General features: G+C 36.6%; 1 protein-coding gene across 1 annotated transcript; it reads right to left on the bottom strand.

The window, feature by feature from the left end:
• Window positions 1-291: 291 nt before the first annotated feature.
• On the bottom strand, window positions 292-5794 carry LOC136234330 (tRNA(adenine(34)) deaminase, chloroplastic). The gene is made up of 4 exons (XM_066024108.1): window positions 2000-5794; window positions 1822-1909; window positions 957-1084; window positions 292-685 (listed from the first exon to the last, which is right to left on the bottom strand). The coding sequence occupies exons 1-4, from the start codon at window positions 5560-5562 to the stop codon at window positions 415-417; spliced, it is 4050 nt and encodes a 1349-aa protein (XP_065880180.1). The 5' UTR covers window positions 5563-5794; the 3' UTR covers window positions 292-414.
• Window positions 5795-13898: the final 8104 nt, after the last annotated feature.

Below are 13898 nucleotides of genomic sequence, written 5' to 3'. Positions count from 1 at the left end.
ACTGGTAAGCTGTCACACTCAGAAAAACAAGCTCAGCAAAGGATCCATTTTCTGCTCTTATTCTCTTTCTTAACAATATCCTGCTTCTTCAAGACATTGCCATTCATAATTGTTTTCCCATTTTAGCATTCAGTTAATGGTAAAAGTATATCTCACGCAATAATTGCAAGATTCTTAACCAAACGAGAAAACAAAAATGCACAACTTATTTTAGTCCTATCCCGGTTTAGGGAACTCAATGTTTTTTAGCTCTTTATTGATGCCAGAAACAAAACAGTTAATGGTCATAAATTCATAATACATCATCTGCTACTGCTACTGCTAATGCAATATTTAATCAAATAAGAAAACCGTTGTTGTTTTAATCGACAGAATTATATTAAATTGATGGAAAATTGATGTCGTTCGGTGTCGTTACATACACAAAAAGGCATGAAAAATGTCGTGCATCTTTCGCAGGAATTTCGATTGATGAGTTGCAATAGGAAGAGATGGTTGGGGTGGTGTATCTTCGTTCTTCACCTTTTTCCTTCTCCTAAGCTGGAAAAATTGTTGCATTACATCCGCACATTCCGATTCCATTATCCCTCTTCGGATTGTCATTTTTGGATGGAAAGGATGCAGTGGAGCAGCTGGTTTATCTCTCACTTCTGACTCATTTCCTCCTTCACTATTAGGAAAAAGCCTGCAAAATTTTCATCATACATTCGATATTAGAATTGAAGGAACCTTCAAGCAAGAAAATTTTCTTATGTTCCTGCTTCAGCCATCCAAATTAAAAATCTGGCAACTTCAACTAACAGTCTTAGCACAAAAATAAGACCAGCGAGACCCTTTATTTTGGAACCATCATACCCCGATTATACCTTCTCAAATGTATTCATAGATTTTTGAAAACACGAAAAAGAAAGAATTTTATATCAACTTGGGAAGAAGAATAATAAAAAGTTCCTTACCTAATCCAGCTTCCATCAGCTCCAAGAAGCTTATTGGGGGCTCCCCATACAAGAGTATCAATTCTTGATTGAAGTATAGCTCCCGCACACATAGCACACGGTTCAAGTGTTACATAAAGTGTACTTTCCTGACAATTAACACATTGAAATAGCATTTCTTACTCTGACATTGGATATAAACGGTAATGTCCCTAACTCAGCATAAATCCCCACAATATGCAAACAGTTTTCCATGGAGGGAAGGCATACATTTGATTAGGGGTGAAAGAAAGTTATTCAGTGCAAACTGTATTAGACATTTAAAACTGAAAAAAACAAATAAAGAACTACCAGTTTGGCTCAACTCATCATTATAAGTTTGGTTTCAAAATTCTTTAGAACTTCCCTAAAACCAGACCATTTACACCCTTTATATCTGACAGATTATTCTCTATATTCTGAAACAAAAATAATGAAGTAATAGCTCAAGTAGTTCGTCAGGTATATGGATTCCACTTTCTCAATCAGTCTAGCAAGAATATAATCTTCAAAGAGATTCAACAACTGTCCTGATTCTCTACATTCTATTCAAATAATTATAATTTAAGATTTACAAATTCAGAGATAATGACATACGTTTATGATTTTGTACATTTACAGATTGCTAATCAGAATTCTTTTTGAAGTCATGGTCAAAAAAGGAAAGACAAACTATGCATAAGCCTAGGGATTCAGATAACTTCATGCAATTCTAAAAATGCTATGAGCCCAAATGGGCAGGGGACACCGCATGGCCTCTGACCATTAGACAATTTGAAGCCTCAAGTTGACTTATACAAGGTTGGAGAAGGAGGACTAAATACAGAGAGTATTATTAAGAAATTACCGCAAGCCTCCAGGACCTGAGTTGGTTAGAAGCCTCCCGTATACAGATCATCTCAGCATGGGCAGTGGAATCCCGTAATGCCTCCACTCTGAAACACAGATATTCAAATAAAAAGCCACAAAGACACGCATACATAGCAAGTTCCATGCAAAACATTCACAAGCACATAAGAACTCACAGGTTGTAGCCACGAGCAATAACTTTCCCATGTTGCACCAGAACAGCCCCAACAGGTACTTCCCAAGTATCAGCAGCCTTTTTGGCTTCTACCAGTGCTTCTCTCATAAACATCTCATCAATTTTTCGTTGCTCACTTTCACGTACATATGCTTCTTCCCATTCATCAAATTTGTCCTTTACAACTTGTTTGTTCCGCTGGAGTCTCCTTTGTTTCAACTCTCCATCCTTCCCTTCAGAACCCGATGCTTCAGTTGACTTTGCAATAAGAGGTTGCTCCCTCATCTCCATCGCACCACCAACAGACACATCAGTTCTATCCCTACCATAAAACTCTTCTACGACAAGAGTGCTCATGCCACTAGATGGCAATGGTAAAACTGATGATTTTCCTGCATCACTGCTAGGAGTGGAAACATAAGAACTCTTTCCATCTAGGCTCTGTGTTCCTTCAAAACTCTTTCTATCTTGTCCCCAGACAAGGTTTTCTTCTTCAGCAGGGGAGGAAATGCCTTTCGATGTCGAACCACTTATGTATGTAGTTGAAGGAGATGATGCATTTGGTTCAAGTTGTCTTATTATGCTTTTTGAACAAAGCGTGTCAGCCGCTTCTTCCTGACCTTGAATAGAAGCCTGCATTGGCTGCTGATGATGAGAAGAGGTGGCTTCTTTTGACATGCTTTTTTCCTTTTCTACATTCTTATCACTGGTTTCTTCAGCATCACGCCCAGAAAACCATGTCTCACTGCTAACAGAATCATTTGATGAACTCTTTCCACCAGATCTTTTAGCTGACTTGGGAGTTTCAACATGTGAACCCCAACGCAATCGAACTACATCCGAAATGAAACCCCAAAGCGACTTCCCACTCCTCCTAATAACAGTATTCTTAGTTGTTGCACTGTCCTCTGGTGCTTCTGTCTTTGGAGGTTCCTGAGCGGATGGGTCTGTCACATCCCACATTTCATCAGAAGGACCCTTTGCACCTGAAACACCAGACGATCTCCTTGAATCCAACTCCTTCAGCTGTGAGACCTCTGAACCAGAATGACTTGCTTTCGTTCTCTTGTCATTCTCACCTTCAGGTAGTTCAGAGGTCAAAGCTTCATTCCTTGCCATATCAATGAATTCCCCAACAAACTTCTTGGATGACTCCTCTAGACGCTGAGCTGAAACTATAGCATCATCCTGAGACGCAAAATTCAAAGCTTCCCCTTGTATCTCCTCCCTACTACCTCTTCCATATGGTTCCTGTCGTGAAGTAAGAGTCGTTCGTTCTGAATATGTGGGGATAGCACTGTAGCTGCTTTCAGAAGCTTGTCCAAGAACTTCTTGGGTTGCTATCCCACTAACAGGATCAACATGAAACGGACCTCGATCTACCATTTGAGGAGATGGGGGCATCATTGTTGGTTGTGAGCTTCTGTAACCCCCCTCCACATTTATCTGTTGCGATTGTGCTTGGGAAACCATATCCAGATATGCATGAGAACTGGACGCCAATTGTGAGTTTTGTTCTTGGAAATATGATACTTCAGTAGCCTTGAGGGCCTCATCTCTTAACTTAACACCAGTTGTGCTTTCGTTATTTTGAGTCTCTCTTTCTCTTGCTTCTTGAATGGGATTCGCAGCTGGCACACATTCACTTCCTTGATCAGTCATTCTGTCTGAAGTTACTTGAGTATAATTAACTCTTTCTATATCAGTAGCATGCATTACTGACACATTGGTGACATTCACTGCTATACTGGTGACATCAAGGGAACCCTTTCCAGATTGAATTCTCTGACTATCTTTTTGATCTGCCTGAGACCTTTGCTCTTTTCTTTCTTTAACTGAATGAGAAACAAAAGGCGCACTTCCTTCCCGGTTCTTAATTCCAGTCTCAGATTGTAAAATAGATGTCTTTCTGCTACTACTGTTATTTATTTTTGATGTTTCAGAGAGACGTTGTGAGGCACTTCTCGACTCAATTTGTTCAGTTATTTGCTTAAATGCTTGCTGTCTTCTCTCACTTGCCTCCGAACCAGATCTCAGAGCCACATCTTCTTCCCGGATTTTCATTCTTGACTCAGATAGACTCTGCAATTTAGTATCTTTTTTAACAACATTTCCTATTTCCGTCAATCGACTCTGCTGTAGGTTATTTCTTCTATTTCCGATTCCACTGATTACATCAACTGTTTCATTATATCTACCTCTTTTTTCCTCAACCAAATCTGCATCAACTTTCAAGTCTCCTTCTCTACCAATGAACTGACCTTGGTACAGGGAACTTCTTTTTGCGTTAATATCTGTCACTTCTTGGTCAGTCTTCCGAATATATTTATTTGTTCTTCCTTTCTCGACATTGGCTGTCATAGTTAATTTCCCATGCTCGTCACCAATTTGTTCATAAGAACCGGACACTTTCCCTTTATCACTTTCACTGGTCCTTGCTGTTCTGGAGTGCAATCTTGAAGATTCCTTTTGAGATTGTGTTTCTTCAATCTCAGTAAGTTTCTTCTCAGTTCTCTTTCTCAACTCCCAGTCAGCACTAGTCCTTCTGGTACTAGTTTTCTTCTCTAAAAACTTCCCCTGCTCCATATCCCCTTGCCTTTCAAAGTCTTCCACTTCCTCCTCGATGTTATCCTCTATGCTCCATGAGTCCCTGTTATATCCGCTGTTATATCCGCTTGATGATGCTTCCAGTAAACCAACATTTTCATCTTGTGTTTCCTTATCATTCCCAAAATCCCCCACGGAAGAAAGCGAGTAACAAGATGAATAACTTGAACTTGGCTTCCTTTCCCTGTGATTTTCACCTCTTGAAACAGTTCTCCTTTCTTCCTTGTCATCCTTATCTTCTTTACTTGCATACTCTTTCCACTGTTCCTTCCTTCTAAATTCTTTCCCCTCTTCCCTCCTTCTATGCTCTTCCAGCTCTTCCTTTCTTCTATTCCTTTCGTACTTTGACTTAACTGACTCAAATTGACTCAACCTGTCATTCTTCTTCTCACCAGTGTAATTGCTTCTCTTCTCCATTTCCACTCTCTTTCTGAATCTCCTCCCATTTCGATCTCTATCACCTAAATACTCCTCACTCACTTCTTCACTCAAAAAGCTAATCACAGCCTCCGCATCATCAGCACTACTTAAACATTGCCTTCCACGCAAATTTATGCGCCCAATCCTACCCTTCCTTCTCCTTTCAATTCTTTCCCTACCACTACTATTCTCTTCAAACGAGCAAGAAACATCAAAACAACCATGATCCGGGCCACAATTCGGGACCCGGTAAGAATAGGGGTCCCTTCCACCAAAGATCAGCCTTTTACAGGGAGACCATTGAATAAGAGTAGACTGTCTTAGCCCATAAAACAAATTGGGATTTATTGGCACCCTTTGTGTAGGAAATGATGGTGAACAAGAAGAACAGCAATTACAACATGAGCAACATTGTGAAGATGATAGATTCTTGTCAAATCTTTCACTTAATAAGTTAGAGTAGTCATTGAAGGAAAACGAAAGACTCCCTTTAGTTCGAAGTGTTAATACAGCTGAGCTAAAGTAAGTATTATACATAATGACAGAGTTAATTACAAAGATGAAGACAGGAGAAGGAGAGGAGTTGCGTACCCTCAAGTTGAATGTGTTTTCGTGGTTTTAAGTTGAAATTGACATCAAAATCATGTGCGCCTGGATTGGTAGAGAATGCATAGTGGCGATGGAGGATGAATTAGGCTTTACATGGTTTCAGTCGACTCGCTGAGTTGTCTAACTCGGAAGCCTTTTCGGCCTTCAAAAACAAGTCATGGAAAATTGAAGTATTTGGTTCTCGTATTCAGTGTGTTGGCTTTTTTTAGGAAAGTAATGGGCTTCAACTACTTGAATTTGTTCAGGCCCGAACTCCATCTTTATTTTGGACATATATTAATATATATTCCGAAAATTATTAGAAGATGATTCATATACATATTATAAGAGGTTGTATTATTTTTTTATTAAAGTGGATTATAATACATGTATCCAAATGTAAATAAATGGACATATGTTTTATATAAAAACTTCATATAAATTTGTTTTTACATAAATACGGAAACATGCTATTTTTTAAAAACATTAAAATATTCTAAAATATTTAATTTATACTGTAACGATCCGGTCCGGAGTGGGTGGCGTCGGAGTAGAAGACCTTAATAAGGAGCAGTCCTAAAGGATAATGATGGGGGCAGGAATGAACTGAATCTCACATCGAAAATGGAGAGGGAGTGATTGGGGCTTATTAGTAGAGTGTGAATCCAATATATACAAACGCGTTTTAAAACCGTGAGGCCCAAGATATTGGATTTGGACTAAAGAGGACAGTATCTACATGGTATTGGGTTAGGGTGTTACAATTTGTATCAGAGCCGACTCTCCACGTACGATGTGTCGTTCCGGAACGAACCATGCAGAAACTGGTGGGCCTGTAATGACTCGTCTGGAATGGATGGCACCGAGGTAGAAGGTCTAAGCAAGGAGCGGCACTAAGGAATGGCGATGTGGGCAGGAATGAACTGAATCCCACATCGAAAAGGGAAAGAGAGTGACTTGGGCTTATTAGTAATATGAGAATCCAATACATGCATACGCGTTTTAAAGTCGTGAGGCCCAAGGTGTTGGATTTGGACCAGAGCGGACAATATCTACATGGTATTAGGTAGGATGTTACAATTGGTATGAGAGCTGACTCTCCACATACGATGTGTGATTCGGGGACGAACCAGGTGAAAGCTGATGGGCTTGAACCGACCCGGTCCGGAGTGGGTGGCGTTGGGGTAGAATGTCTGAGCAAGGAACGGTCCTAAGGGATGGCAATGGGGGCAGGAATGAACTGAATCCCACATTGAAAATAGAGAGGGGTGATTGGGCTTATTAGTAAGGTGTGAATCCAATACATGAAGACGTGTTTTAAAGTCGTGAGGTCCAAGGTGTCGGATTTGACCAAAGCGGACAATATCTACATGATATTGGATCAGGGTGTTACAATTGGGTGGCGCCGGGTTGAAAGCCTGAGCAAGGAGCGGCCTTGAGGGATGGCGATAGGGATATGAATGAACTGAATCCCACATAAAAAAATGAAAAGGGAGTGATTGGGGCTTATTAGTAAGATGTGAATCCAATACATGCAAACGCGTTTTAAAGTCGTGAGGTCCAAGGTGTTGGATTTGGCCAAAACGGACAGTATCTACATGGTATCGGGTCAAAGTATTACAATTGGTATCAGAACTGGCTCTCCACGTACAATGTGTGGTTCGGGGATGAACTAGGCGGAAGCTGGTGGGCCTGTAACGACCCGGTCCAGAGTGGGTGGTGCCGGGGTAGAAGGTCTGAGTAAGGAGCAACCCTAAGGGATGACGATGAGGCAAGAATGAACTGAATCCCGCATCGTAAAATGGAGAGGTGATTGGGGCTTATTAGTAAGTTGTGAATCCAAAACATGTAAACTCTTTTTAAAACCGTGAGGCCCAAGGTGTTGGATTTGGGCCAAAGCGGACTGTATCTACATGGTATTGGGTCAAGGTGTTACAATTGGTATCAGAGTCGACTCTCCATGTACGATGTGTTGTTTGGGGACGAACCAGGCGGAAGCTGGTGGACCTGTAACGATTCGGTCCGGAGTGGGTGGTGCCGGGGTAGAAGGCTTGAGTAAGAAGCGGCCCTAAGGGATGGCGATGGGGCAGGAATGAACTGAATTCCACATTCGAAATGGAGAGGGAGTGATTGGGGCTTATTGGTAAGATGTGAATCCAATACCTGCAGATGCGTTTTAAAGCCGTTAGGCCCAATGTGTTGGATGTAGACCAAAGCGGGCAGTATCTATATGATATTGGGTCAAGATGTTACATATACCTTCTTCAAATACTAAAGTCGTGTTTTCCAAATGGATTTTAGAGTTAATGGATTATATTAATAGTTAGTTGATTATAGCATTTTTAAAGGCCTCATAATCATATATTAAAATAAATGTTATCTCCAACATGCTTGCTTTTTATTTATTTATTTTTATCATAAAATGATTGTTATATTTACCAATAGTGAAAGGAGAGATACTCATCAATAATCAATTATTAATCAAATAAAGAGATTATGATGGAGAAGAGGCTCCTCAATAATAGAAAAGAAATATAGGCTCTTAGAACATCTTTACTAGACTCTTTGTTAGGCTGTTAAGTTAAAATTTGAGGAGACATAGTTTAAAACAACTCTAACGGTCTTTTAATGACTCATCATATCATTAATGAGACGGTTGGTTCGCGTAGGGGTAACAGAATGGAATCGAGAGAGAAACAATGAGAAATGAATGAAATGACTCTTGTCTATTTGTTTCGGTTACAAAAAGATAATGATATTGTTTGATTCAAGTAAGACAATAAACTAGAGTTGTAGAGTTTTTTTAATAATAATTTCATTCATGATAAAATAAAATAATCATTTTAAAATAATTAAAAAATAAATACTAAAATTTGGTCTCCTCATTCTCTCTATTGTTGAAGAGTCTCTCTCTCCTCCTAATCCCCTCTTTATTTCATTTTTCTATTAACAATTTATTATTGAGTTGTCTCTCTCGTCTCACTATTAGTAAATATAACAATACTTAATAATTTTAAGGGTTAATAATTTATTAGTCCCTTACTTTTTACCTAACACAATGTTTAGTCCCCATGTTTTGAAAAACACATTATAAGGTCCCTAGCGTTTGTCAATATTAACCCTTTGGTCCTTTTGTCTAGTTTTTTTAGACTTATAACCGTTATATTTAGCATAAATAGACATATATAAAATAACAGAGTAACATGGTCAACTTGTATTGTACTGTGTGGCTGTCCTAAAGCTAAGATATGTTCGGTTAAAAATCTAAAAAAATAGATAAAAGGACTACATGGTTAATATTGGCAAAAGATAGGGACCTCAAAATGTGTTTTTCAAAATAGATGGACTAAACAGTATTAGGTAAAAATTAGGGGACTTATAAATTATTTACTCTAATTTTAATTATAAAATAATAAAAAAGTGAATATAAAGAGTATTATTAGAGATGATATGTATTAATCACTCTTCAAATCTCTGAGAATCAAATGTTTATATTTTTTTTGGACTAAACCTCATTTTGGGGTTATTTAAAAGAATAATTATTTAAAAAGGTATTAATTAAAAAAGAATTCTTCCCAAAAGGCTGTTTTAAACCCTGGTTAAAAAAAACAAGTACCATTACGATGCATCAAGCACCGTAATGGCAACAAAATGAAAAGGACTCTGCCACAGCAGAGTCCCTCATTTAATGTCGTAGGAATCCGTAGGATTCCTAAGCCACTGCCCAACTCTCCTCCCTTTTAAGGGAGGAGAGAATTAATAATAAAAAATTAAAAAATAAATATAAAAAAAATTATATATAATTTTTTTAATTAAATATAAATAGTAATATTAAATAAAAGATGTAGTAATAATAATATTTTTTGGGATAAGGGTTAAATTTGATCCTAATGATTTCGGTGAATTATAAATTTGGTTTAACGTATAAAATAGTTTAAATTTAACTTAACGTTTACAAGTAAGAGTCTGTTTGGTTCAGTTAATAGTTGTTGCGGTTGCTGTTAGCTATTTGTAGTTGCAGTAAGCTGTTTGTCATTAGCTGTTTAATTAATTGTAACACCCTTATCCAATACCATGTAAAATATTGTCCGCTCTGACCCAATTCAAACACATTGGGCCTCACGGTTTTAAAACGCGTCTACATGTATTAGATTCACATCTTACTAATAAGCCCCAGTCACTCTCTCTCCATTTCCGATGTGGGATTCAGTTCATTCCTACCCAATCGTCATCCTTTAGGACCGCTCCTTGCTCAGGCCTTCTACTCCGGTGCCACCCATTCCGGACCGGGTATTATTGTTTGGTAAAAATTATATTGAACTGTTGTTGTTCAAATTTAAATATCTTAGCCGTAATTTATATTTTGAAAGTACGATGTGACAGTTAAGTAACAGTCAAACTAGTTTTTTCAAAATTTCGATAACAAATTGTTAAAATTGATCTTAAGGAGTGTTTGTTCAGCTTTTCGGATGAACGTTTAGCTTTTCACTCCGAACTGCAGGAAATATATCATTTGATTAAGTTTATATAACCACAACGTTTAGTATTTTCTCAAGAAACTGCAGCTTTTTGAAGCTTTTCACGAAAACGATCTTATTTGGAGCTTTTCATGAACAACTATTTGTAGTTATTTGTGATTGAGAAAATTATCCTCCTTACCTTGACAAAATATGAAATAAAATATTTGTGTTTTATAATAATGTCTGAAATTGAACTAACCTCCCAATGTTATGGGTAAATAAAATTACTCTTAGCTGCCAACATTACAAGTAAAATTGCATCATTTTAGACGTTAAGAGTAAAATTGCTCCTAGTTATAAATGTTAGTGGAATTTTTTCACCTTATCCCTTTTATAATTTTTGTTGATTAATTTAAAAGATGTCCATATTAGACATTTTAAATCCGAACAGCAACATTTCAATATAATTTTACCAAACACTAATAATCAAACAACTAATAACAAACAACTAACAACTTACTGCAACTACAAATGGTTAACGGTAACCGCAACAGTTATTAGCTAAAAGCTGAACCAAACAGACTCTTACTTGTAAACATTAGGTTAAATTTAAACTATTTTATACGTTAAACCAAATCTATAATTTACCAAAATTATTAGGATCAAATTTAGTCTTTATCCCAATAAATATTATTATTACTATATTCTTTTATTTAATATTACTATTTATATTTAATTAAAAAATTATATATAACTTTTTTATATTTGTTTTATTTAATTTTTTTTTATTAATTCTCTCCTCCTTTGGGCAGTGGCTTAAAAAGCCACTGCCCAAATGTTGCAGGAATCCTACGGATTCCTGCAACATTAAATGAAGGGACTCTGCTGTGGCAGAGTCCCTTTTTATTTTGTTGCCATTTCGGTGTTTCATGCACAGGAATAGTACTTTTTTTTAACCACGGTTTAAAACAGTCCCTTGGAAAGAATTTTTTTGTAACTTGTACCTTTTAAATAATTATTTTTTTAAATAACCCCAAAATGAGATTTAGTCCATTATTTTTAGAGAGTGGACAAAAAGTCTCTAAATAAAAAAGGAATCATCTTGATCAATAGTAAAGGATCACCTCTTAATAGACTAAGAGTCACTTTTAATCCAACGAAATGTTTTATGCTTTTTAGGTGATCATCTTGATCAGTACAAAGGATCATTATGTCAGTAAAGTGCAAAGTTGAGGAATCATAATATTCGATTTTGAAGTTCAAAGACTGTAATGAAAGTTAAAAGAAAGTTAAAAGGTTATGAATGTAATTTACCATAATTCTATATGCGCTAACTGATACGGATCGAGTTGGAGTGATAATTTTCAATCCTAAATTATCAAAGACATTCTCAAGCTAAACTTGAAGGAGCCGTGAAACCTCCAAAATTCACGAGCTAAATCCGCAGGAATTTTGAAAAATCCTCATTGTAAAAGGGATGAAACCTAACAAAGCTCTCAAAGAGAAAGTTATTATTTGATTGATAAAAAAAAAAATTAGTCATTATATGAAAGAAATGAATTTTATACTCTTTCTAACCTAAAAGATGAAATTTATAAAAACCCAAATATATAACTAATTAGATTAAAGGAGTAAAGTGAGATAAAAGTAAAGTGATGATATGAGTTATGAATAATGGGTGACAAAGTTTTAATTAGGAGGAAACTGGAGTAAGGTGCAAGGTTGATTTATAGGGGCATTTTAAAATGTCGCGACCCGTGGGAATAGTCACACGGCGTGTAGGCTTTTACTTTCAAAATGTCTTGGTGTTTTTGAAAGTCCATACGGCCTGTAGGAATAGCCACGTACGACGTGTGGATTAAGAATAAAGAGCCAGAGACTCTTTTTTGAATCCACACGACGTGTGGGTTTTTCATATGACTCATGGGCTATAATTTTTACATGAATTTTCATCTCTTTGCTTCAGTATGTTTCTCATTTGGCTCGATTTCTTCCACCATTTATTTCCACGCATTCAGTTGGCTTCACCTTCGTGACTAACTATTGAATATTGATGAAAGAAGAGAAGCACATATGAGGCGCCACATTGATTCCATTAAGAGATACATATTATGTTGTGCAGACATTTGGAGTTTGTAAAATTAAGCATGCAAATTCTAGATTTGGAGGATCTGCATTATTTGTAAAATTAATTCATCATTCATACAATCAAATTATAAACAAGAAAATCAAGAGTTACAAATAATAATAATAAAAACATAGATATATATACATTACACAACAACAAAGAAAACAATCAATAAATATTAAAATATTTACAGAAAATCAATTAAACAGAAGTTGAATTAGCATCAAAATTGATAAATCGCATTGAAATGTAAAATATTCTTCAAAATGTATAACCTGGATATATACATCTATGTTGTCATTCACGTAATTCACTTCCTAATCTGGCTCCATATAAAAATTCATAGATAAATACTCAAAAAGAAATAAACAAGACATAACATTGAAAATAATAATAATGGGACATTTAGTTTCAATTTCAGAATACGTATATAAATAAGATATTTTTTTTATAATATCCGAGGCAGTTTATCGAGCAAATATGGGTTTTTGGAGGGTTGTATAAAACTAGGATTCTGGGTTGATTCCAAAAATTAGATATTTATTTATATACGGACACGGAACCAATTGATTCCATGAGTGAACATAGGATAGGAATTGAATATTCTCTAAAAATAAATATGATATTGTTAACCTACCTACCTGCTCTGCTCTTTTCATGTTTTTGGCATTTTCCATCCGCTATTCTCACTTCCAAAAGTAATTAACACAAATATTATCTCAAACATACCTACTAATTTATATATACTCTTCTATCCAAAAAAAAAAAATTAAGATATACTCCATTTTATATATTAATACCAATTAATTATCAATCTCCTAATTTAAAACAAAAAAAAATTGAAGATATCCTTAGTTATACGCCACACAAAGGCGGTAAGGAAGAAAGCTCCATATATTTGAATTTAACTCTGATACAGATCGGTTTCGAGACGTGTTAGTTTTAATCGTAAACTAACAAAGATATTTCTTCTCTAGCTAAACTAGAAGAAGTTAATCCCGATTTTATGGGCTAAATCCATAGGAATAGTGAAATCTTCATTGTTGAAAGTGAAAACCTTAACAAGCTTCTTGAAGAATATGATAAATTTGATTGATAAAAAGTTAACCATTACAAAGAGAAAGAGATGAATTTATATCACCTCAAAACCTAAATGGCAAATTACATAAAAGGCTAGCTTAACAGAATTAATTAAAGAGTAAGGTTAGGGGTAAAATGAGGTGATAATAAGGAGGTGGCATAGTTGTAAATATAGGAGTGGTAGGGAGTGGCAAAGGTGTAATTAAAGAGTGGTCTCCCCTTATCCATAGCATGAAGAACTTGGGGAGGAAGTATTCTTCGGATTGGGCACGCTCCGCGCCCCTGAGAGTACGCCCCCGCGTATATGACCTCTTGGAACTGGTTCTCTCCGAAGGCTCGATCCACGCTCCGCGCACTGGACAACACGCTCCGCGTCGAATGCTCTAGTGATCTCCCTTCCGTGTGGTTTTCTTCCTTTCTTCTTGGCTCTGGATTCATGCTCCGCGTGTTCTATCTCATGCTCCGCGTATGAGTGCAAGATGCCCTCATTATACTCCTCTTCTTCAAAAGAGTTGGTCTCTAACTCAGTTATAGAACAATGATGGTGCTTGGTAGGTGTTCTCCACTTCATACATTGTCGGCTTCTCCTTCTCTTCATGAACTCTCCCCACATCTCA

The sequence above is a fragment of the Euphorbia lathyris genome, chromosome 1 (genome assembly GCF_963576675.1).
Source record: "Euphorbia lathyris chromosome 1, ddEupLath1.1, whole genome shotgun sequence".
In the NCBI taxonomy this organism is placed as follows: Eukaryota; Viridiplantae; Streptophyta; class Magnoliopsida; order Malpighiales; family Euphorbiaceae; genus Euphorbia; species Euphorbia lathyris.
This window is presented reverse-complemented; position numbering and strand designations above follow the sequence as displayed.

What these genes read in the sequence shown, in the direction of transcription:
- LOC136234330 (XM_066024108.1), bottom strand. Translation starts at nt 5,562, where the DNA reads ATGTATAATACTTACTTTAGCTCAGCTGTATTAACACTTCGAACTAAA. An exon ending in TCAGGTCCTGGAGGCTTGCG is followed by an intron (nt 1,085 to 1,821) that starts GTAATTTCTTAA and finishes GTTAATTGTCAG; the next exon opens with GAAAGTACACTTTATGTAAC. An exon ending in GCTGATGGAAGCTGGATTAG is followed by an intron (nt 686 to 956) that starts GTAAGGAACTTT and finishes AAAATTTTGCAG; the next exon opens with GCTTTTTCCTAATAGTGAAG.